A 24775-nucleotide genomic window follows, 5' to 3' on the forward strand; every position below is an offset into this window, starting at 1 on the left:
TGCTGAGGCCCAGAGATGCTAAGTGACTTGCCCACAGCTATTAAGCGGCAGAATTGGGACTCTGGCCCACACTGCCTGGCCTGCACCAGGTCGAACCCCAGCCTGCTTTCCTAGCAAAGGTCTGGACGTTAGGGCCTCATTGGTTCCAGCACTGAGAGGGTCAGAGGAGGACTTCTGCTTTTTCCTGCTTTCATCATCATGTCTGGATTTTTTAGAGCTGGGAGGACAGGGGAGCTAGAAGTCAGAGCACTGTCTGGGTCTTTAAGTAGAGGGGACTTCCCCTTGTGGACAGACAGATGGGAGGATAGAGTGAAGCCTGGCTGGACATCCGGCAGCCGTGGCTGGCTCGAGCTTGGGGGTCTTCTCTCAGGGTGAGCCAGCGGTAACTTCGGCCTCCCTCAGGGGAGGTGTTCCCTGCAGTCCAGCACTGAGTCACCCGTTCTCTGCTAGAATGCTTGCCTCGTCGGAAGCTCGCTACCTAATCCTGTGAGGTAGCGGGGGGCAGCTCTAGTGAGCCCATACCTGCGCCTGCAACTTCTCCTTTCTGCCCTCTGGGTCTCCAGAATGACCCAGACTAAGTCAAAGACCTCTTTCCACACAGCCCTTTATCTTCACAGTAGATGAAGAACACCAACTGTGTCTGACTCAGGCTTCTCTCTCTCAAGTAAGCGTACCCCTCCCCGCCACCTCCCCACCCCCATGCCTTCTCTACGGGGCAGGTTCCCAGACCCTCTCCCCTGCAGGGCCTTTGGTGTGCAGTCTGGGCATGGTTGGGGGCTTTAGGGCTGAAGGAAGGTCAACCATGGAGGAGCTCTTTATCCTTCAGTATCATTGATTGTTTCAATGATTAATTTTAATAGCTTTTTTTTCCTGATTATAAAATTAATATTTACTCACTGGAGGTGATTTAGAAAATACAGAAATCCCACTGAAGAAAATGTATCCAAGCCTCATTTTCCCTTCATGTTGGGCTCTACGGTGATAACTTCAGCCAGCAAGTGTTGGGGATGGTCCTGAGCTTCGTCTGTCACCTCACCCTCTCCACCAGACGCCTTGGAGCACCTTGGTGTAGATAAGCAGAGATGACAGATAGGGATATTGCATGTCATCTTGCATGTCAGCCTCGGCATTGAGAAAGAGTCTGAGGCTACGACAAGGCTCAGTGAGGAAGGTCATTGTGATTGCTTGGCAATGTCTGCCATGGGTACAGGAGGTAGCACGGTGGCATGCGTGCCACGCTCACTCTCTCTATACTAAGTGATGGGAACTTAAGATATCAGTGCAGCTGAGATTGGTTTGGGTCCCTTAGAAACTCTATTCCCCAAGTCCTAGAATCATGTTCTGTTTCTTGGAAGGAAATAGCTAAGGGGTTGAGTTCCCCGTTAACCTTCCTTCCCACTGAAGCATGACAAGGGAGTTTGTGACTCAGAGCATGAGGCCATTGTGGAAGAAAGCTATGGACCCTGTTAAACCATCAGGCAAACCCAGTACAGGCTGAGAACCAGAGGTCCCTCAGGGGACACAGGGTGGGAGAAATGTGTCCTGGCGCCACCCCTCGGACCTGATGGGACTGCTGGACCAGGCTCCCTCTTCTTACAGTAATGGGTGGCTTGCTGGGGCCTGTGACAGCAGCTGCTCCATTCAAACCACGCTTCAGGTCCCCTGGCCTCAGTGGCCTTATCTGGGCAGAACTCGAGCAGCAGGAGGGCCTAATCTGGGCCCTGGGCCTGCTGACCCTCCGGTTGATTTCCCTCTCACCTCTGCTCTTTCTTCCTCTTCTTGCCCAGCCCATGAAACCCCTGAAGGCCACTGCCACCACCTCCCAGCCCGTGCTCACCATCCAACAGATCGAGACCATCTTCTACAAGATCCAGGACATTTACGAGATCCACAAGGAGTTCTATGACAACCTCTGCCCCAAGGTGCAGCAGTGGGACAGCCAGGTCACCATGGGCCACCTCTTCCAGAAGCTGGTGAGTCTCCCGTCGATGGAGGACCCTTACCCGGGACCTCAGTGGAGTTGCCGGTGTTGAGAGAGGACTGGTCAGCCCCAGACCTCCTGGCCTCCTTGAAGGCCTGAGTCATTTCTGAGTCCTGGAGGAAAGCCTGGGCTTCTGCCTTATGGGGAACCTGGGCCTGCTGCCTGGACTCCCGGCCTCCCCCAGTGAAGCCCTAGACTGCTTCTAGGGCTGCCAGGGACAGGCCACGTGGGTAGGTGCCCTTGGCAGGGCACTGTTTCTCTCACCTGGGGGCGCCAGGGCTGGACCGAAGGCTCCCCTGCTGGGCTGCAGGGCCAAGTGCCAGGTGGACAGGCAGGGACTGCTCACCTGAGACTTCAGACGCTCGCCTCACTTCCGCGCTGCCTCTGAAATGAAGAGTCGGGAGGGAGACCATGTCAGCCGGCGATCCTCTCCTGAGGACCCTGGAGCAGGAAGCACTGAGAGCCCAGCCCACCCGCAGGGCAGGGAGAGGGACAGAGGAGGTGGACGTAGCGTGCGGCCTTGGTCGGGAACGACCCTCTCCTCTAGCTCGGCGTCCGTCTCTGGCCGCGTCCCCTGAGGACCCCCAGTCACACCCACAGGGCCCCCACCGGCTCTCCGCCACATACCTTCTGCCAGTCCAGCAGGCGGGATGGAGCTCAGGAGTCTATGGCCCTATCCTCTGGGTATGGGTGGGGGCGGGGCAGGGAGCAGTGCTTCTCCGTTTCCTCCCCTGCAGTGGTGGGACCTGTTGAATGGACAGGGCTCTGTTTTTCTCACATGGAGAAGACTCTTGCTTGGGTGCTCCTAGGCCACAAGCTCAGATGCTCAAAACTGAACTCATTGGCTCTGAAGTTCTTTGCTCTTTTCCCTGCCTCTGTCTCAGTGGGTGCGGCCATGTCCCAACCACCGTCCATCCATGGCTCCCGGGGGCTAATCCTTGGCACCTCCCCTCCCCCACCCCCTAACACCTCCCTGCATCCCATGGAGTCCACTTCATTAAAGCTCACAGCCACCTGCTTCTCTCCAGCACTCTGGCGCCCTCACCTGGGCCACTGCTGTGGCCTCATGAGTGGCTTCTGCCCCAGAGACCTGCCTCCCAGGCAGCCTCTGGCCTCTACCTAAAAGCAGGAGAGCGTTTTCTAAACTCCTGACCGGACCTCAAGTCCCCCCTGCTCAGGGATTTGGATAAAGGCCAGGCTCCGAGGAGTGGCTTATGAGACCCTCTGCTGCTGGCCTCAGCAACCCCCTCTGCGCCCCCGACGCTGAACCTTCTGGTCTCAGTTCACACTGCAGGCGCGCTTGACCTCTCTGTACTTGCGCTCTAGCCTGAAATGTCCTTCTCTGTCTTATCTGGCTTCTCTGGTCAGTTTCCAGTTTAGAAATGACCTCCGTGGAGAAGCTTTCCACAGCCTCTGAAATGCAGCCCCTGTGCTTACCCACTCCGTGAACACTAAACTGCCTGACTCCCCAGAACCGTAAGCTCCAGGAGGACAGACTGTATTTTCTTCAATTTGGACCCCCAGAACCAGCCCCGTGATCAATACATGAATGAGCGAGTGAGTGAGTGAATGAATGGGTGGATGAGCGCACCGTGTCCTTGACCCCTGGGACCAGGGAGAAGTTGGAAAGGCATTGAGGAGACATCACAGGACCTGAGGTCTGTGTCCTGAGGGACAGCAGTGTTACAGAGATGAGCACAGTTTCTAGAGCCAGGTCGCAGCTGGGTTTGAATCCGGGTTCTGCCACAGGTTAAACTTGTGACACTGGGCAACTTACCCAACTTCTCCTGACTCAGCTTCCTCATCTGTAAAAACGGGGATAATAATGGTATTTACTTTACTGGATTGTTGTAACGACTGAGTGAGTTAATACCTGAAAAGTTCTTGGAACAGGACTTGGAATATAGTAAGTGAGTAAATACTCCGTAGTTAGCCATTATCATTACTGTTATTACTCTTATTACCGCTATTATTATTATTATTAGGAAGAAGCACCCCTGAAAGGCGTTGTTGCCAGGGAACTCCACACTTCGGGTTCTGTCAGCCCCAGAGTGCTGGCCCCAGTTCAGGGATGATGAGCGCCCAGTCATCACTGCCCGCCTGGTCCAGGAGCCTGAGCTGATTGGCTTGGTGGGCAGCCTCTCCTCAGCCCTCAGGAGGACAGAAGAGAGCAAACCCCGGTGGCGGGGGGCGGTGGTAGGAGTGAGTAGCCTGGAGCATAGTGGAAAGGCTGTCCCAGTTTATCTTTGTCACTTGGACCCTGCTGTCACCAGGCTTCCCCATTCTGGTCTGAGCTTCACTGGCCTGGCTATGAATTTGCTACCCCCCTCTTCCCTCCCCCTGCATCATGAACTGATGTCTGAAGGCCCTGGGGCTACAGGCTTGGGAGGAGGCCGGGCAGGCCAGGCATCTGGAGACAGTTTATTTTCAGCTGGTCTCCGGGTATTTGATTATCCATTACCGAGAGAAGGGAATTAGCATCTCCGTTATTTGTTTTATGGGATCACCCCAGTGCCAAGCTGCTGTTTCCAAGCAACCTCCACTTCCCAGTTAATGGCCCTGGCAGGCCAGGCCTTGGGCCCTGCAGACTAAGGTGCTCCATGGAGATGGCAGTGCCTGGGATGGCCGGTGACCCCTGCACACAGGCCTTCTGCCCAGGTGGCTCCTGCTTCTGGCTCACCTCCGGCTACTTCCTTCTGTAGTGGAATAGGAGGGGGTAGCGTTCCACCCTGAGCACCCAGCCTTTATCCTTCTGTGGGAAGGGGGACAAGGAATGTGCATACTTAGAAGAATAGCAATGATACTTTGGTTTAGGAAGTGACTGGCTAGCACATCCCCTGTAGCGCGGGACACCAGTGGGCCAGGACTCTCTCTGGAAGAGGAAACGAACTCCATCCCTTCCCGCCCCTCCCCATCTGGGATTTTCCTTTCTGAAAAGTCTGGCCCATCTGGGGCTGAGACCTGCATGGCTCTGGCCCTGGCTTCTTCACAAGCATCCCAGCTCTCACTTTCCCCTCTGGCTTTCCTGCGCCCCACCTGCCAGCTTCCTCGAGTTCTGTCTCTGCCCTGGGTGGCTACAGGTCCCCCACCCACCTCTTCGGATCTTTGAGGAGCACAGGGATTCTGCAGAAAGCAGAGTCGATCCGGGGCAGGGCTCAGGGGCAGCCCACTTCCCGCCTCGTACCTTGGTGGGTAGAACGTCCTTGCTACTTCATTGGAAAAAATTTTAACCAGAAAATCTAGAGAATAATGTAGCAAACAATGGTGCAGTCACCTCCCAGAATTAACAGATGTTAAGCTCTGAAGATATATGGAAAGACTTTTCGATCAAGAAAATAAAGCATTACAGATGAGAATGAAGTCTCTCTCTCTCTCCCTTTCCTCTTGCCCTTCCTCTCAACCTAGAAGCAGCTACTGACATGAATTTGGTGTGTAGCCTTCTAGGCTGCAGTTCGTGTTTTCGCTATGCATATATATCTTTTTATGGCATTGCATGTACTTTTAAAGTGTATATAAGTGTGTCTGTATGTATCATATATTTTGCAGTTCAATCAGCATTCATTTTGAAACTTGTCAACGTGGCTACACAAAGATCTAGTTCATCCATTTTAACTGCACTGTGTGTATGGGTTCCCCTTGTGGGCATTTGTTTCCAGTCTTTTCACAAAAGAAAGAGTGAGGCAGGTAGATACCCTTGTTCACATTTCCTTGTGCACACACATATTCAAGTTTCTCTAGAGCAGTGCTTTCCAGTAGAAATATAGTGTGAGCCACGTATATAACTTAAACTTTTCTAGTGGTCACATTGAGTAAAAATAAACAGGTGAAATTAATGTGAAGAATATATTTTATTTCGCCCAATAGTGTCAAAATATTATCATTTCAACATGTAAACAGATGAAGAAATTAATATCATTTACATTCTCTTTCTCATACTAAGCCTTTGAAACCCAGTGTGTATTCTACACTCAGCACATCTCAGTTTGGACTAGTCACATTTTAGGCGCTCAGTATCCAGGTGTAGCAAGTAGCTCCTGTACGGGACAGCATAGCCCTGGGGTCTGTCTGTAGAAGAGGATTTGCTAAGTAGTAGGCTAAGCTGTGCATATTTTCAACTTTATTAGTTATTGACAAATTACTCTCCAAATAATTATACTAACTTACACCCCCTGCAAGCAGTCTGGGAAAGTTCCTATTTTCCTACATTCTTTCCAACCCTTAATATCATTAGACTTTTAAATTTTGACCAGGTTGATGGGTATGAAGTAGTATCTCATTGTGGTTTAATTAGAATTTCCACCCTTTGCTCTGGTAAGAGGAGATGTACGTGCAGAGCACAGAGAAGGCTTTCCATAAATATTTGCGGAATTGAATTAACGAGCCTTGGTTTCCCCTTTTGCAGAAAGGGCTGATGGCATCTGTTCTGCCTCCCCAAGGAGGCGACGAGCCTCTGTGTGGTCCGAAGCTGCGGAAAGCTTTGTGTTAGGTTCAAAGCGACATGCAAATGTGTAGAGAGGAAGGACCTCTGGCTCCTTGAAGGCTGAGGAGGTGGGGACAAGGACCTCGAGGGAGGCCAAGGGAAGTGGGGACTGTGCCTTTAAATACAGTTCCCCACACTGAGCATGGGGAGTGGGGCACTGAGCAGGCCACATGTGCCCACCCCTCTCCCTGTCTCCCCCTGCTTCAGCTAATTCCAGGATGTGAAAGATGCGTGAGGCATTAAGGGGCTTCAAACCGTGCGAGACTTTGATGATGCTAAATAAAGCCAAATGCTGCAATGAACTGAGTTTTGGCATGCCAACAAAGGCCATGCCCTGCTCCCCCCAACCCCCAATACCCCCTTGTTAACCTTATTGGCTGAGCCAGTTTCCATGGAAACTACCAAGTTCAAAGGGATACTGTAGTATGTTCACCCTGCCTTTTGCTTCTGCTCCCAGCTAGCCGCTCGGACTGAGTTAGAGGTTCTGAGTGCTAAGGGAGCTCCAGGTGCTCTGGTTATGCTTTCATCCATTCATTAATCCTCTCTCCCCATCCCTCTCCTGCCCTTCTCTCTCTTCTCCCTGCAGGCCAGCCAGCTTGGCGTGTACAAAGCGTTTGTGGATAACTATAAAGTCGCTCTGGAGACAGCTGAGAAGTGCAGCCAGTCCAACAACCAATTCCAGAAGATCTCCGAGGTGGGCAGCTCCCTGCACAGCCACCCCTACGACTCGGGGTTTGGGGGGCTGCTCAGAGCCTTCTAGCCTTAGGGCCTCTCCTCCCCTGCTTGCCAGTGAGGAAGATGGTTCCCCGGATGAGCAACACTGAGCCTGATTTGCTTTCTTGCCCGTGACATTTTCCCTCTTAACATAAGAATATCGCTTTATGTATGATTTTGATATTCTCTTTTAGGTTATTCTGCATTAGAACAGGGGAAGCAAAAAAGGAAATTAAAAAGGCAGCATTCTCCCACACTGTGGTGACCTTAAGCAAGTCACTTCCCTTCCTTTGGGCTTATTTCCTCTGCTGTAGAATGAGGTGTCTGGATTGATCCAGCTCATCCCAAGCCTGCTTGACAAGAACCACCAGGGCCACTGTTTAAAATGCAGATCTTCAGGCACCTTCCCTGGAGCTTCAATTCAGAAGGTTTGGGGTGGGGCCCAGGAGTCTGTATTTTTAACAAACTTCCCCAGGTGGTTTTTATAATCGGGAAGATTTGAGGGAGTCTGGACTAGGTGATCTTTTAAGATCCTTGCAGTCCCACAGAGAGCGGACAAAGGCCATGTGGATAAGAAGCCCTAGACCTTCTGGCTGGGGATATGCCTGTCCCTGCGGCTGCAGCCCAGCCCTCCCACCACCCTCCTCCGCAGGGAAAAGATGTGGCATTGTCTGCCGCCGACACTTCTATCCAGGAAGTGGCAGGGAAGGGCTCTAGGATTCCTCAGGAGCACAGCCCAGCTCACCCCTTGAGCCAAAAAGATCTCAGGGATACCCCCACGCCCCACACCTCCCAACCAGGCCACTGGCTTTACAATCACAACACCCAGCTCCAAGCTCGGGGCAGGAGAACCTCTGGTTCCAAGGAAAGGGAGCTCCTTCTGCAGTTTTGGAAGTCCTGCCTTATGGGCCCCCTCTGAATCCTTTGCTTTCTCTCTCAGCTCTGTTGCTGGAAAAGTTGGTGAGGTGCAGGGTAGTTTTCGAGAAACTACTGGGATTATAAGGGTCATACCCAAGTTTGGAATCAGCCGGGAGGCAGTACAAGAGTAAGGCAGATGGAGATGGAAATGTCAGCTTGATTAGTAGTCAAAGCCGGACTGGAAAAACGTGGACACAGATCTGTAGCCACACTGGATTTGCTAACACTTCCCTCCACGTTCAAACACATCTATTGGGGGCAGAGAGAGGAGGGCTGAGCCCTGTTTCTTCTCCCAAACCCAGGGGTCGGGTGAGTCACCCTCTGCCTGGGAGGACGGAGTGGAGTGAGGGGTGGGAAGGTCCCTCTAAGTGGAGCATTGAGGCTGGAGAAAGGGTGTTCCTCTCACGGCTCCCCGCCCTCCCTGGGGACAAACTGGGTTTCCCATCTGTGTTCAGAGTGACCCTGCCAAGGCTGCCCGGGTGCCCGGGTCATGTGTGGTCCAGAGAGTGGTCAGGGGGTTCTCCTCTTAGCCTGGGCTGACTGCCTGTTCTCCATGGTTGGCAGAAACCCCTGCGCTCTTCCCCAAGCCCCTCTCATAGCCAGCTGGCCCCAAGGGCAGAGCGAGGCCCGTGGCCTGCCGCCAGTGGCTTCTCACCCTGACTCATGCGCAGACGCTGTCACTTCCCACTGCTGCTGCCGCTTAATTACTGCAATTAGGCCCTCCTCCTCTGCAGCAGAGCGATTTCATACCTCTAGGCTGCCCTGGAAGGGGACGTGGAGAAAAATTCCCTAAACCTGGGAATCCAGACACAGCCTTGAGAAGCTGAGTAACCTCCCTTTTCCCCAGCCCCACACCCCAGGCTCAGTCCCTGGGGGTTTTCTCTGTCTAGAAACAGCTTGAGGCAGGAGTAGGAAGTGTGGAGCCCCCGCTGCCTGGGCATTGCCTCCCAGGCAGGGCAGGCAACATCACCTGGTACCTGACCTTGGCCTCACCTCGTCCCCACCTTCCTGCTGACACGTCCCCTGGGAACACCCCCCCCCCCGCCCCCCGCCCCCCGCCAACCATGCACTCAGTCTTCCAAGTGGGGATTGCATTACCGCTCCAATTACAGGCCACGCTGGTCCAGTGGCAAGGGCTAGAGCTGGAACCTCTGACTCTAAAGGCAGGTGAAAGAGGTTAGGATCAGATAAGCTATCCCTGGGGTCTGTTTCCGGCACTCACTCCCTGTCACTTTGCACGGGATCCAGGAGGGGTGTTGCCTCTTCCTTCCTTGAAGTTTCCTCTCTGACGCCCAGCCCAGACATGGTGGGTGGGGAGTGCGGGTGGGGCCGGTGGCTGGGGGAGTCCCTTTCAATACGCTCGGACTGCCTGCCCCTCCCTGCGTCCCCCTGTGCAGGTGTGTGGGGCCCTCCGCTCCTGTCTCAAGGGCTGCTCACGCCCAAGGAGCAGCTGGTGCCCTGGTAGCTTGTCCACTAAAAGCCTGTTGGCCCTGGGCTGGCGTGTACAGACCTCCAAGTAGTGGCCGCTGCTGCGGGGTGGAGGAGGGTGTGGGCCTCCTCTGGAAGGCCCTCTGAGCTGCTGGGGAGGGGCTTCAGGGGACCCCCGAGGCTCCAGGAGATGATGGGTGTGGCCCAGGGGCTCATAAGCGGAGAGGCAGAGGGAGGCCTGCACGTGTTAGTCTTTGTGTCTCTTCTATTTGCACCCCTGGGTTTCAGAGCCCTGCTTCCTGCGTTGCTCACGATGGGGGATGGGGAGGCTCAGGGGACAGGCCAGGTGGTGATTCCTCTCCTCTGTTTGGCAGGAACTGAAAGTGAAAGGTCCCAAGGACTCCAAGGACAGCCACACGTCAGTCACTATGGAAGGTACTTTGGGGAATGGCTTGGATAACAGTCACCTTCCTTTGTCTGGCTTTGTGGACTATGGTGCCGTGCTTGTGTGTGTGCGTGCGCGTGCGTGCGCGTGTGTGTGGGAGCATGCGTGTGTGTGCGTGTGTGTGTGTGTGTGTGTGTGTGTGTGAGCGTGTGCATGCGAGGCATCCAGCCTCCGTCCCCAGGCAGCTGGCCAGCTACAAACGTGCTCCTCCCTAGGATGCCAGCAGGCGGCTCACTCCCCCCCTCCTCCCCCCTCCACGCACGCAGCCCTCCCCTCCCCTCCCCTCCCCCTTGCTAGAAGAGCACTCAGAAGCGGCTGCTTGATTCTGGAGGCTGTGCAGCAGCAGCCGGGAAGGTGGCTGAGTGGCCGGGCTGCTGATGGGAGCTGGGGAGCCGGGAGCGATGGCCGCCCGCTCCTGCCGCGGGGACGGAGGCTGCCATGGAAATTCTCCTCATCATTCGCTTCTGCTGTAACTGCACCTATGGTAACCCAGGCCCCCTCTCCCGAGAGGTGGTGTGTCTTCCCACCTCTGGGGGCTGGCTGGAGTGGGCTGAAATGTGGCCATCAAGGTTTGGGGGGCAGCAGGGCAGGGAGGGGGGACAAGTGGCTGGACCTATGTTAACCCCGCGCCAGCCAGCTTCCAGCCTGGAGTTGGAGCCTGGGGGCCGCTCGGGGCAGGGTGGCTTGGAAATGGGAGGACCAGGCTAGAGGGGTCCAGGTACCCCTAGGATCTGTGGGGAGCCTCAGCTTCAGAGGCTGGGGGCAACTTCCTGGAGAGGCTGTTGCGGAGAGAAAGTGACAAGGCTGGGCCTGCAGGGGTGGCCACCCTGGGGTTGGAGAGGGGTCAGCAGGGGCAATCAGAGAGTGACAGATGGTCTGGATGGCAGTGCCTTGGAGCGGGAGGGCGCCAGCCCCGGCTGGAGGGAGAAGTTGGGAGTCTCTTTGTTTCGTGAGAGGCCAGGGTATTGTGTGCCTGGAGTGCACACACCGCCTTAGCTCTCTCCTCTCTGAATGGCAGGGGAGCAGGAAGGAATTGGATTGCTCCCAGGGGGTTCGTTTCTAGCCACTGGAGACCCTTGAGCTGAGGTCTTGGCCGTGAATGCTGGTGGGAGAGGGGGGCGTGGCCGGCTGCTGCTTTGTGAAGGTCACACACCCACCATACAGTAGCGGGGACGGACAGAGCATCATCTTCGCAGCTCCCTCAGGGAGGAGGTCCTGGGACAGGTGTGTGCAGTCAGCCAGGCTCTTGCCCAGAGGAGGCTGGCACAGATCTAGGCGAGGAAGTGTCCGGAAGCTAGTGGGCCCCGCCTTCCGAGGCCAGAGGTACCTTAGGGATGAGCCCCGCTGCCTCTGGCAGGGGCATAAGGCTCAAATGTTGCCCCGGGCCAGCTGCTCTGGGCTCCTGTGGCAGGCAGCTGGTTTCAGGACCTTCTTCTCTCCCACCAGGCGTTGTGTCTCTGCACCCCTCTCAGTCACTTTGCTCTCATATCTCCGTGGTAACCCGGAGCTCCTTGTTGAAGGCTGAACAGAGGGGGGTGGCAGCATGCTGGAGGAGCGATGCTGAGGTTTCTCGGGCTCTTCCCGGAGGCCGCCGTGCACGATCAGCTGTCCCCTCACCTTCTCGGGCTGTCCTGCATTGAAGACTGCTCGTGATGGAGATAGCCCCTGCGGTTGCCCCTCTCCAGCTGTCCCAGCAGGACAGCTGTAGTCACAGGCAGAAGCTGACCTGGGTCCCCGCCCCTCGGCTGAGATGCTGACAGGCTTGAAACTGGCGTGGTCCTAGATCTGAGGGGAAAATGCCCTTTTTGGTCTGGCCTAGGAGTTGGTCAAGTCTCCAGTCAGTCTCCCTAAAGGGGAAACGGTCAGCCCTTTGCTTCCTCTTTCTTCCCCCCAAAGAAGCTTAGTTTTAGTGAAACAGGCCTGGGACCTGGAGTTCAGGGTTTCTTTGGTCCCTGCAGCAAAGTCAGCTTTCAAGTGAGGGGTCAGGAGTGAAGGAGCCCTTGCTGACCACGCTGTTTGACTCTTCTCAGCCCCTCCAAGGGGTGCTGGTTGTGGGGTATCAGGGAGGCTGTGCCACTTGGGGCTCACCCTGCAGTTGTCTGCCTTAGCGGTTGTGTGCCGAGCGCCCAGTCTGCAGGGCTCCGGGGCCACACGCAGTGGAGGTGCAAGGAAAGCCGCGTGTGACCCAGGCCCCTAAGAAGGGGGCTCACCTTGGCAACAAGAGAGGCCCGCTCATCCACTCCTTCCCGGTGAATCTTTCCCAGAATCCTCCCGAGGGCCACCGAGCTTTTGCAGGTGCTGCCGCCCCTACGGAAGGGGACATCTCAAAGATAGGAGCACGGGTAGACCATGGGTAGATTCAAAACCCAGCTGTCCCTTACAGCTTTGTGACTGTGAGCAAGTCACATAACTTCTCTGTGCTTTCGAGAAGTTTCTGCATCTGTAAAATGGGGCTAGTGATAATTGCTTCCCTTTTTAATTAAAGGAAATAACGCACGTAAAACAGTGCCATTGGACACAGAGTAAGTACTCAGCAAGCTAGAGAGAGGCCAGCCTGCACATGTCATGGTTGGACTTTTAGGCGCTGTGAGTGTTGCTTGTGAAAATCCTGGTTGGGGAAGGCTTTCTGGAGGAGGGGGAGAGACAGGCATTGCAACTTGGTGAATGGTGTCTGTCCCAGAGACAGGAACCCCATGGTGAGGAGGGGCGAGAGTGGGTGAAGCAGAGGCAGAAGCAGGCCAGCCTGCTGGAGCCGTGGAGCAGGTGAGGTGGGAAAGGTGGGCTCTTCACCCTGCATTCTCAGGGGAAGCAGGTGTGCAGGTGCCGTGGAGAGCACGAACGCCAGGGCCGCGCTGGTTCCTTCCATATCTGACCGTGGCCCCAGGGCCCTCTCCCTGCACTTGCCTCTCCCCACCCTTCCTCCCACCTGCCCCTCCACCACCTGGGGCTGATGCATTAGGACTCATTCCACGGCCACAATCAAGTGGACTCTTGAGGTGATTCTAGGCATATTAATAACCCGTCTGAAACCCAATCCACCATTTGTGCAGACCTCTGAGCTTAGTCAGAAACCTCTTCCTCCTGGGACCTGACAGCGGGGCAGAGGGAGCTGACACTGTAGTATCAGCTTTCCCTGGACGGGAACTCGAGGGCCCACCCTGGCAGGTGTCTGCTGAGCTTGCACTTTCTCTGGGTCTCTGGGGTTCTCAGGGAGTGATTTTTTTCCCCCCTGCAGATGGGCTGAGCCACAGGTGGGTATCCTAGACAGCCTCAGAACTGGTCCCCTCCTGGGCTGGTAACTGGGCTGTACCCTCACTGTCCCAAGATACCCCAAGCCTGGTCCTGTCCATTCTAGCTCCCATAGCCCACGGGGAGGGGCTCTAGAAATTGCTCAATTAAGAAAGGGCTGCAAATAAATCATGGGAGATGTGTTTGCACAAAGCAGTGGTTTTCAACCATTATGACATATCAGAATTGGCATAGGAGATTTTTTAAAATGGTGATGCCTGGGTTCTGCCCATCAGAGCCTGCTGTTTAGTTGATGGGAGAGGGGGAAACAGGCATCTGAATCTTTTAAGAGTTCCCTAGTGATTCTAACGGGCAGCCAGGCAAAGCCAACAGATGAGGCTCGAGGCACACCACTGAGACTGCATCTTCTCCGTAGCCAGCACATTATTCCCCAAAGTGTCCATTTAGCAACGCGCATGGTATTTATATCTAGGACTTTGGGGAACTCTCTGGTTTGGGGGCTGGCTGGGCCATGAATGTCAGCTCTGGGACCTGTCACGGCCTGGTCCCATGGGACACCCACTCTGGGGTCCTCCTCCCCAGACCAGCATCCTGCCTCTTACTGCTCCCACGGCAGGAGGACAAAGGTCATGACCTCATGGACAGAGGTGTCCAGGTGCAGGACCGGAGCTGAACCCCCCAGGCTGGGAGGGGCAGGGCACAGCTGCTTGCAGGAGCCTTGTTTGGAAGTGTCAGTGGGCCAGCTGCCGCCGCCACCTGTCCCTGCTGAATCCCAGCAATCCTCATGTGGTGTCCTGGTCACCGAGGGGCGTGGCCAGTGGGGGCCCCGATGAGCTTGCATTTTCCCAGCCTCTTCAGGGGCTCTCATACTCGAAGCCCCACCTGAATTCCTTTAGGAAATCTTTGCCCCCCCGGCTGCCACTAGCTTGAGAGCAGAGCCTTTCTGTGGAGGTTGGGCATGCCTCCTTGGCCCTCAGCCAGGAGGGGGTTGAGGGCATGGAGAGGGGTCTTCCTCATGGAGATGAGGTCAACCGTGTGGGTCAGAACGATGCATGCTGTTCCCAGCTGGCGGTGCCAGGCCTTGGACCAGAGGGATATGAGAATGATGGGGCACAGGGACACCGCCCTCCCTGGAAAAACAGTGTCTCCTTCCTGCATTCTGGGGTCCCGGGTGTGACCCCCAGAGTCCTGGAGCTCTGGGGCGTAAGGCTGTGTGATTCATCGTGGAGGGTACAGAGGAGTATCTGTGTCTGCTTCGAGCCTGGTCAAGCCAGGACGGGCCTGGGGGACGCACAGCCGTCGAAGAAATCACGTCTGGTGGGAGATGAGATGAGGAGGCAGGTGGGAGGGGACCCGGGCCACCAGAGCTGTGTGTCCCCCTTTTGGTGTTATCTGGGCTGCCTGGGGTGAAAATGGAGGTGTGGGTTACCATGGAACCCACTTTGGCCTTCTGTAAGTGGGTGTCCATGCAAGGGAGGGAGGCGGGTGGGGGCATGAGGCTGCCCCCTGAGGTCTCAGGCTGCTCCCTGTATTTCATCTGACCTGTCTCCTTTCTCCCTGCTCCCAACAGCTCTGCTCTACAAGCCCATTGACCGAGTAACCAGGAGCACCCTTGTCCTACACGTGAGTGTGTACCCCGCTGAATGGCCTGAGAGGGCTTAAGAGTTGGATGGGAGACTGAACTCAGGGTGGACGGGCACTGGAGTCGCTGAGAACAGCCCATCTGGGGAGTTGGGCAGAGGGTCGCTGGGCCCTGACTGCACCTGCCTGGCCTGTGGTGGCCATGCCGGTGGGTCCAGGGCCTAAGTAGCTTGGCCACGAAGCTTGATTTGGGGCCAGATGCTCCCCAGGAGGCAGGCACTTCCTGCCTCCCGATCCCTTGACTGATGGTCTCGAGTGTCCTTGGAGCAGCTGTGGGGTGAGTAGCGGGGTGTCTCTCCCAGCTGCTTGGTGACACGAGACTCCACCTGGCCTGTGCTGCCCGGGGAAAGAGTAATGACTGCAGCAGGAATAAAGCGGCACCACTGCCCTCACCCCTGCTGCTCTGACCCTAATTTTTATTTCAGATTTTGCAGGCATGACCAGGTTAGAGTGTGGGTCCCTAGTGTCTCCCTCGGAATTCTTTCAGTGAGGATAGAGTTCTCCCCACTGTCTTCTCACTAAGCCCCAGAACCGCTCCCCGCAACTCACCACCCCATCCTTCCCAGGACCTGCTGAAGCACACACCTGTGGACCACCCAGACTACCCGCTGCTACAGGATGCCCTCCGCATCTCCCAGAACTTCCTGTCCAGCATCAATGAGGACATTGACCCCCGACGGACTGCAGTCACAACCCCCAAGGGGGAGGTGAGCTCAGGACCCAGCATAGCCTGGCACCCAGATTGCCCGTCCCTGCTCTCCTGCCCCGCTCGGGCACCACTGCCCGATGCTCTGTGGCTCTCCAGCCCTGATCTCTCATTCCCAGCCAAGGAGAGGCCTTCAGGTCCTGGACTGACAGCTTAAAGTCCAGCGTCTCATGAATCTTCACAATAGTCCACAGGAGCAGAAGAGGAAACGGGGCCCCGGAGAGTCTCTCCAGGTCTCCTGCATGAGGTCTCTCGGCTATAAGTGTCGGAACTGGATTCTTTAGCTGGGGTTATCTGTCTGCGAGCCTCATGTGCTGACCCCCAGACCAGGGCTCTGGCTATCTCGTTCTTGAATGCAGACAGCCCCCTCTGGGCAGTAGGATGTCCTCAGAGTCCCCTGGAAGATAATGGCTCGGGCTGAGGGAGCTTGTGGAATCAGGGAGAGATGACTGAGGCTGCCAGGTGGCTGGACTGTCCCAGGTGGGCGCCTAGGTGTGGCTAGCAGCTCCAGTTCCCTGGGGGCCCTTTTTGGTGGAAGGGTGGGGACACCTCAGTGAGGGGAAGCAATGTGAAGAATCAAAGGGACCGTTACCTGCATGGGTCAGCAGCCTGGCCCACGTACGGGGTTTCCTGTCCAAGAGAGGTAATTAAGTGGCGCTTAGGGGTGAAGGCTGGCTGGGTTTATGCTCCTTTTGTGACATTTACGAGCCTTCAGTGTCTCCTGGGGAGGGAAGTAATGAGGGACACGTTCTGGAGAGTGACTAATAGGGTACAGAGAGCTGTTCCTGATGCAGCTCCCAGCCCTGGTGTGCAAACCCTGGAATGTCCCCAGTTTGTTGGACTCTGCGGATGTCTGAAAGAGCTCCAGAGGCCCTGGAACACGACCAGTTTCAGATCATTTTAGTTGTATACTTTCTAGGTGCTCACCTACATATGGCAACGTATATAGGTCACGCGGCACGTAATACGGGGAAGGCTGGGACAGGTAGTGACAGCCCCACAGCAGCCTGCTGGCTCTGAGGGTGGCAGGGAGGAGGCTCTGGAAGTTATGCGTGGAGCAGAATGCTCTGGGCCAGCCAGAGCCCAGGTTAGAGGTGGCTGCAGGTTCCGCAGGACACTGTGATGGCCCCGCGGAAGGAAGTCCAGGGTCAGAGACGGTGTAAATGGGCCTGAGTGGTTCTGCGGGTCGAGGTTTAGCTGAAACTAGATCAACATCTTAGGCAGGGTTAGGGGGGTTTTATGGTGGGGGTGGGAGGGAGTGTTCATGACCCAGTGTGGGTCCATCCAGGTGTGAGCTGTTGAGAGCTGCAGGGAAGTGGAAAGCTACCGCTTGTTGATCACATCTTACATGCCGGGCACTGTGCTAACTGTTCTACATACACCATGACTCCTACCTTGCGGGGCAAATATCATTATCCCCATTTTACAGTTTCTAAGACTGAGGCTTAGAGAAATCGGGGAAATTGCCCTCAAGATCACAGCCAGGAAGTGGCAGAGTCTGGATTTAAGCCCATGTCCCTGACCCCAAAGCCAGTGCTCTTAACCACCAGACACTACGGTCCCTCCCTGGAGCCCCACCCTCACCCCCACAGCTGGATGGGTGCAGGCTGGGCCCTGGGCTGACTCCCAGGCGGGGGCGGGTGTACCATCTCCCTCAGACGCGGCAGCTGGTGAAGGACGGCTTCCTGGTGGAAGTGTCGGAGGGCTCCCGGAAGCTGCGGCATGTCTTCCTCTTCACAGACGTCCTACTGTGCGCCAAGCTAAAGAAGACATCGGCGGGGTGAGTGTGCAGGATGGGGGGCTGGAGTGCAGCTAGACCCTGCCCGCTGTGGAGCCCCTCAGCAACCGGGGGCAGTCTGCATTTTTTTCCCCTTTTTAAAAACATATTAATTAATTTTATTTTACTTCATAGCCTTTTTCTAAAAATAAATCATGGTTTTAATTGTAAAGATAACGCAACCAGATTACAGAAGAAAAAAAAAAACCCGTCACCCACCTGAACATAAGCATTGGTCTCCTGCTGCTGTATTTCCTTCCAGTTTTTTAAAATGTTCTTATGTTTCTTCGTATACTTGTAATCAGAGTGAATACCCAATTTGGGGCTCTGCTTTTTCCATTTCACGTCATAAGCATTTTCCCTGTTGCTGCCTAATCTTCATAATCATCATTTTACTTTCCTGCGTGATGTTACAAGTGGATATGCCATAATTTACTTAAGCATTCTCCTTTTATTAGACATCTCTAAATTTTTGCTAACTGCAATTCAGTGAATATTCATTAAATCTGCTGGTATCGTTTATTGAGTGGTTATGCCATGCCAGGTGCCACGACAAATGCTTTGAATATATTATTTCTAATCTCCCCAGTGACTCCACAAAGTAGGTATTATTATCCCCATCTCACAGATGAGAGAAAAGGCTTAGAATAAAGTTAAATAAGTTGCCCGAGGTCGCACAACTGAAGTGGAGGAGATGGGATTTGAACCTTAATCTGACTTGAAAGCTTCTTTCCAGCTCCGTCACTATACCCAGTGATATGGGTGTCCCTGTGTCATGAGCAGAAAAGCTTATTCAGTATTCACTCCCACATCCTTCCAGCTGTATTTCCTTATCATCTACGGTGTGCCAGGGGAGACAAGCCATACGCTCAGTGTTGCAGGGAGGTGCAAACCAAAGTCCTGGGGGAAGTGAGAGAAGGAGAGGTTATTATGAGTTTCAAAAGAAGGGATGACTCCCTGGAACTAGATGACATTTGAGATGATTCTAAAGCGGAGGTGACAGTCGTAAGTATACGTACCTCTGCCTTAAGTCCTTTGCCCAAGGCAGACGTTACTAGTGGACCATGGCACCGTTTCTCGTTAGACTTGGATGTGGCTTTTTTTTTTTTAAGGTACATTCTCAGAGATTACTTCTTTTTTACTCCCTTTTTAAAAAAATAAATTTATTTATTTATTTTTGGCTGCATTGGGTCTTCATTGCTGTGTGCGGGCTCTCTCTAGTTGCGGCGAGTGGGGGCTACTCTTTGTTGTGGTGCGTGGGCTTCCCATTGCGGTGGCTTCTATTGTTGCAGGGCACGGGCTCTAGGCACACGGGCTTCAGTAGCTGTGGCTCACGGGCTCTAGAGAGCAGGCTCAGTAGTTGCGGCGCACAGGCTTAGTTGCTCCACGGCATGTGGGATCTTCCCGGATCAGGGCTCGAACCCGTGTCCCCTGCATTGGCAGGCGGATTCTTAACCACTGCGCCACCAGGGAAGTCCCTTGGTTGTGGCTTTATAATCCTCAACTCAGTATCCCATGTGACCTCTATTGATAAAAGTTGGCATTCAAAATAGCGTCTGTATTCTATCTCTAGCCTAGAAGATAATGAATGTAAGCTAAGTATAGACAGGCTAGAAGGGAAGGAAGAGTGTGGGATGGGGAACAGGAAGGCATGAGACCACTCTTGCTCATACCCTAGAGGTTTGGGCTGTTTAAGAACATCAGTTGTTCTGGGCCAGAAGAATGACAGTCCCAAGGTCCAGAGCCCTTACTCCTGCCTGACCCTAGAACCCAACTCTCATAATTCCACGAGTGTTTCCTGATTAGGCTCCTCAAGGAGGGGGATCGTTCTTGCCTGTGATGAGTTCTTAGTAAATCCCTTTCAGGTGGTGTTTGGTTCCAGCAATTCAGGCCTGAAGATCCAAATTCCTCTCTGGCTCACATCTCCCTCTGACTTGTTTGCAGGAAGCACCAGCAATATGACTGCAAATGGTACATCCCCCTGGCTGACCTAGTGTTTCCATCCCCTGAGGAGTCTGAGGCCAGTCCCCAGGTGCACCCCTTCCCAGACCACGAGCTGGAGGACATGAAAATGAAGATCTCTGCCCTTAAGAGTGAAATCCAGAAGGAGGTAAGCAGAGCCTGGCCTCAGCTGGGGCAGGGAAGTAGGCCATTTTTATTGGGACCCTTTGAACTGGGTGTGCCAGGGAGGTGGAGGGAGGGGAAGTGGTAAGGTTTGGGAGTCTGACAAGGGAGGCAGGATGTAAGAGTGGGAGGTCTTTCTTTATAGTCTTCAAGATACATTTATGTGCCCAGGGAAAGACTCTAACCATTAGCACAGAGCATATGGAGGGCGGGCCAAGGAGGAGTCAGTGCTCAGAATGCAGTGGGGTTAATTATGGGACGTTTCCTGGGGAACAGTGTATGCCAAACACTGCAGAATAGGAAAGCAAGAGAAGAAAAAGTCCTTCTTAAGGAAAAGCAAGATGTATGCAAGAGAAAGGACCTGGGAGGCCCCTCAGAAATGGACAGATCAAGTTGGCAAATAAATAACAGAGGGAGCCTTGAATATCACTTGATCTAAAAATGCACAGAATCTTGTGTCCTGACAGAGAACTGAGATTCTGTCAAACACACATGGAACATTCACAGACATTTATCATGTATTAGGCTGCATAGGAAATCTCAAATTGAAAAGAAAAAATGATAGTGTACTGGTCATGTTCACAAACTACAGTGCAGTAAAATTAGAAATTAACAGCTAGAATATAGTTAAATATATGCCTGGGAAGTTAAAACTTTCAAGATAAAGAGGAAATCAAAATGGAAACTGCAAACTGTTTAGACCTGCTTGAAAATGAGAGCACTCCATGTCAAAACCCATGGGATGTAGCCAAAGTGCTCTTTAGAGGACAATGGATAGCCTTAAATTCACGTATTTGAAAACAGTGGCTAGAGGAAAGCACCTTACAGGCAGAGCCTTACGCATGAATGGAAGGAAGAGCGTGGAGGGGCTTGGTTGGTTGGCCTGGTCTCTCCTCTTCACCCGTCCAGGCTCGGCCTTAGGCCTAACCTCACCTGACGACCCTTCCCTGATGTCTGCCCGCTACAGTCTGGGTTGGGTGCCCAGCTTCCTGGTTCCAGACGTTTACCTCTTTGCTTTGCTTTGTTGGTACTGAATGAAAGTTGCACGCTCTGCTTTCTCTTTTCCCCACTAGAATTTCAGCTCTAGTGAGGGGGCTGTTTGCTTCAGTCCTGTGCCCTAGTACTCAGCACGTAATAAATAGGTGCTTTGGGAACAGTTGTTGAGAAATACATGACCAAATGGCCTCTAAGGATTCTTTAAACCCAGGCATCTCTCTTTGAACAGCGGAGAGGAAGACCACAGTAGTAACCCCAGGGATGTTTGGTTCAGGGGAATGTCCTAGGGCTGAGGGTCAGACTGCGGGTGCATCTGCCCAGATGTCAGGGAGCCCCCTGACAAGCACAGGTGTCCTCCTCCTGAACAGCCAGGCTTACCCTGCCTCGGTGGAGCCTGTTTCCCCATCAGGCTCTGTCCAGCCTCCCCACTTCAGGGGCATCCTGCATGCATGTTTCTCACCCGGTCCTGGGAGCAGCAGGCTTTGTGCCCTCCGTCCTTCCCCGGGTGTGCAGACATGGCCTTCTGCTTAGTTGAATCCATGCTTACACACCTCTACTGGCTGCTGGCTGCAGGGGTGTACTAGATGCCTCACAGACCTCCGTATCCAGTGGAGAATGAAGACATCCCTGTGTGTGACCACAGCATGTGACACAACATGTTAAGAGTCACTGGAGAGGCACAGTGTTGTTCTCTGAGTCACAAAAGAAGCAGCAATTTATTCTTTAATAGTATTTTTTAAACACAATTTTTTTTCTAATTACCAATGTAACACTAGCTTATTATAACAAGAAATGCTCACAATATCAAAGTGTATAGAGTAGAACTGATCATCGTCACCCCACCATTATCACCAGTTTGAGGTGTATTCTTCTAGACTCTTCTATGCTTATACGCGTGTGTGTGTGTGTGTGTGTGTGTGTGTGTGTGTGTATGTATTTTTTAATGAGATTAGACTACACGTGCTGTTTTGCAATTTAATCTATCAGATCCTTTTTTTTTTTTGCGGTACGCGGGCCTCTCACTGCTGTGGCCTCTCCCGTTGCGGAGCACAGGCTCCGGACACGCAGGCTCAGCGGCCATGGCTCACGGGCCCAGCCGCTCCGCGGCATGTGGGATCTTGTCGGACCGGGGCACGAACCCGTGTCCCCTGCATTGGCAGGCGGACTCTCAACCACTGCGCCACCGGGGAAGCCCTATCAGATCCTTTGTAACAGCTGCATCCTCTTCTGCTCGACTACATGACAACGTATTGGAGTCTGCAGCTTGTTTCTCGTTCTTTAATCTGCACTCATGTTTCCCTCCAGTAGATTCCCTACTAGTGGGATGTCTGGGGCAGAGGGCTTGTGCATTTCATTACCAGATTTACCTCTGAAAAGTTTGCATCCGATCATGTTCTCTCCAGCATTGTGTCACAGTCACTGTTCCCCCACACTGTCACAGCACCAGCTGTGAGCAATTGTCACAATTTTTCCAGTCTAGTGGGTAAAAAAAAGTGCTTCAGAGATGCATTCTAACCGTGGAGCTTGAGGACGGCGTTGGAACAGAGATATGAAACATGATAGCAGTTAATAAAAGGAAAGGGATCCTTTATAAAATATAAACTTGAAAAACTGGAAGAGAAGGGAACACTGGCTGAGAGGGGGGACAGCTTGTTAGAGAACAGGGGTAATAATAGCGTGATGCTGGGGTGGAGGGTGCAGGGGGCGAGTGACGGGACATCAGCTGGGCGTGGAAGCTGGAACCCAGCCAGGGGAGGCCCCGTGTGGGAGGCCAGAGGTGGGGTCTTTATGCTGAAAGTTGTCTGCAGTTTTTAAGCAGGGTGTCTCAGTGGTACCCGGGATCTAATTTATGGAGATGAATGAGTGATAACTCAGAGATGCTGATGCCACTGGAAGATTTTTATTACTTATATTTATTTTATTACTTATAGTTTCCAAGAGAAGGGGGCGTGCCACATGGGAGAGCACCAGGTTCGGTCAAGAGGCAGAAGGAGCGTGGGGAGTGCGTGGCCCAGAGCCTGGATTGTGTTTTCCACAGGAAACAACTTAGGACTGGCTAGTTTGAATAAGGCAGCAGGCTCTGGGCTAGAGTAGTGGTGTCTAGTTGCCCTGGGTTATCTAGGGCAGAGGAAATACTGGATTGTGTGTGAGTTCATTAAAGGAGGTGGTTGGAGGTGTGGACTCAAGATCGATTGGTCTGCACACGAGAGACGCACTCACAGAGGAGTCATTTACTAGCTTAGGATTTAGCATGTCCTGGGAGGAGCAGTTTTCTCTGTGGCTGGCTAGGCCCCCCAAGACATCAAATCATCATAAAATATAGAAAAGGGAAAAAAAATGATGAATACACAGGGGAATGTTGTACATAGAGCTACTGGGTGAGAAGTGGAGTCTGAGTGTGAAGAGAACCGTCTGTGCCCTCTGTCCCCTGCAGAAAGCCAACAAAGGACAGAGCCGGGCCATCGAGCGCCTGAAAAAGAAGATGTTTGAGAATGAGTTCTTGCTGCTGCTCAATTCCCCCACAATCCCATTTCGGATCCACAATCGGAATGGAAAGGTCAGAAGGGTGGGGATGGAACAGAGACAGTTCCCTTCCTCGGTCCAGGGCTGCCCACTCTCTATAGCTCCTGGCCCTGACCCGTGGGAATCAGGGACTCAGGCCCCCAATTCCCAAGGAGGCTGCCATGGCTCCAGCCCTGGACTCCCTCTCCCCGCTGGTGGGGAGCCAGTGCCCTCTGCTGGCCATCACTGGCACTGCCACTCCTGTCACCAGGCTTCCTAGGAGGAAGGCCTTCCTCCTAGCTGCCCTTCTCCAAGCGTAGGGGTACCTGGGTAAAGGAGCTTCACTGTGGGCCCCAGGATCCAGAAATGTCCTTGGCCTGACTCTGGTCATCCTACTGAATTCTCTTCTCCTTTCTACAGAGCTACCTGTTCCTACTGTCCTCAGACTATGAGAGGTCAGAGTGGAGAGAAGCAATTCAGAAACTACAGAAGAAAGGTAAAACCCTGCCCCAACTACGCTACCCTGATGGTGATTTGCTTAAGGCATACGATGAATTAGCAATAGGACTGACCCAAAGCCCAGGGCTGTCCAGCTCTCTGTCTCTTGCTCTTGTTGTCTCGTACACACATTCGTGAACCTCTCTAGTTAGACCCTCCAATTCTTACCCCTCCAGCAGCACCCGTGACTATTCCCAGCTGAATGTCTACTCTCCCTCCCTGCCAGTGACCCACTCTGCCCCTAGAGCTCAGCTTTTTTCCTGCAGTAGCCCCCAAGGAAGAGCAGTAGGTCCTAGTGGACCTGTGGTGCCATTCCCCTCTCTCTTGTCTCCTCCTGCAGATCTCCAGGCCTTTGTCCTGAGCTCAGTGGAGCTCCAGGTGCTCACGGGATCCTGTTTCAAACTTAGGACTGTACACAACATTCCTGTCACCAGCAATAAAGACGGTAAGATCTGGAACCCAAGGTTACTCAAATCAGCAGGTCCAAGCCCCCAGGGCATTGCTGGGGCCTTGCACAAAGACCTAGCTAGACACTCAGCTACAAATAGCTGATCTCTGCTCCGCTGGGCTGGGAAGACTCAGTTGCCAGGTACACAGAGAGTTTGAATAGGGGTTGTTCTCTGCTGAGTCTCCAGACAGCCCCAACTACTCCCTGGCCACCTCTGGCTGGAGAGAAGATCTGGCGCCCTGGTGCACTGGGATTGTGTTGTTAATATGTTCCTGAGGTCGTCAGTTCATGGAAGCCAGTTCATGGAGCAGGGTGGTGGCGCAGGGGAAGGGTAGGTGGATGAGAGTAGTGTATGAGAAATACGGCCAGAAGTTTCCAGGGATCAGATCTTAGAAGGCCTTGAATGCCAAACAGGGGAGTATGTTGTTCAAGCTGAGGAGCCTGTGGGAGGTTCTGGAGTAAGGGAGGGGTTTGAAAGCAAGCTCTCCTCCACAGTGGGGGTCATCTGCCCCATATGTCCCAAAGAGGAGGCAGAGCTGGACCTTCTCTTTGCTTGGCACAGAGTGACTTAATATTGGTTAATTTCAAATTCGGAAGGCTAAGCTGAGTCGGGCAGCCAGCGGTTAGGCAGGATTCATGGGGGAGGGAAAGTGCCCCGCGGGAAATGGGACGAAGTCCCTGGCCCAGGAGGAAGGTGTGGACTGGCCACCCAGGCTGAGTGGAGGGAGAAAGGAGCAGCGGCCCACATTCCCGGAAGCAGTGGACTGTGGAAGCTTCTTCATCTGGCCACCAGGTGGTGCTGTCGGACCAAGGCACAGACCGTCTCCCGCCCTTTCTGCATCCAACCAGCCGGGGGTGAGGAGGGGAA

General features: G+C 53.8%; 1 protein-coding gene across 1 annotated transcript in view; it reads left to right on the top strand.

The window, feature by feature from the left end:
• Nucleotides 1-24775, top strand: part of ABR (ABR activator of RhoGEF and GTPase) — a gene marked incomplete at its 5' end in the record, with an annotated part of 77962 nt that overhangs the window by 12929 nt on the left and 40258 nt on the right. Inside the window, 10 exons of the mRNA XM_082861070.1 lie at nucleotides 1788-1973; nucleotides 7048-7155; nucleotides 9896-9956; nucleotides 14786-14838; nucleotides 15423-15563; nucleotides 17221-17342; nucleotides 19284-19449; nucleotides 22894-23016; nucleotides 23382-23457; nucleotides 23800-23904. Of these exons, the coding sequence (XP_082717196.1) occupies nucleotides 1788-1973; nucleotides 7048-7155; nucleotides 9896-9956; nucleotides 14786-14838; nucleotides 15423-15563; nucleotides 17221-17342; nucleotides 19284-19449; nucleotides 22894-23016; nucleotides 23382-23457; nucleotides 23800-23904 (1141 nt within the window). The remainder of the gene's footprint in view (nucleotides 1-1787; nucleotides 1974-7047; nucleotides 7156-9895; nucleotides 9957-14785; nucleotides 14839-15422; nucleotides 15564-17220; nucleotides 17343-19283; nucleotides 19450-22893; nucleotides 23017-23381; nucleotides 23458-23799; nucleotides 23905-24775) is intronic.

Source organism: Leucopleurus acutus, assembly GCF_964270905.1.
Source record: "Leucopleurus acutus genome assembly, chromosome: 19".
In the NCBI taxonomy this organism is placed as follows: domain Eukaryota; kingdom Metazoa; phylum Chordata; class Mammalia; order Artiodactyla; family Delphinidae; genus Leucopleurus; species Leucopleurus acutus.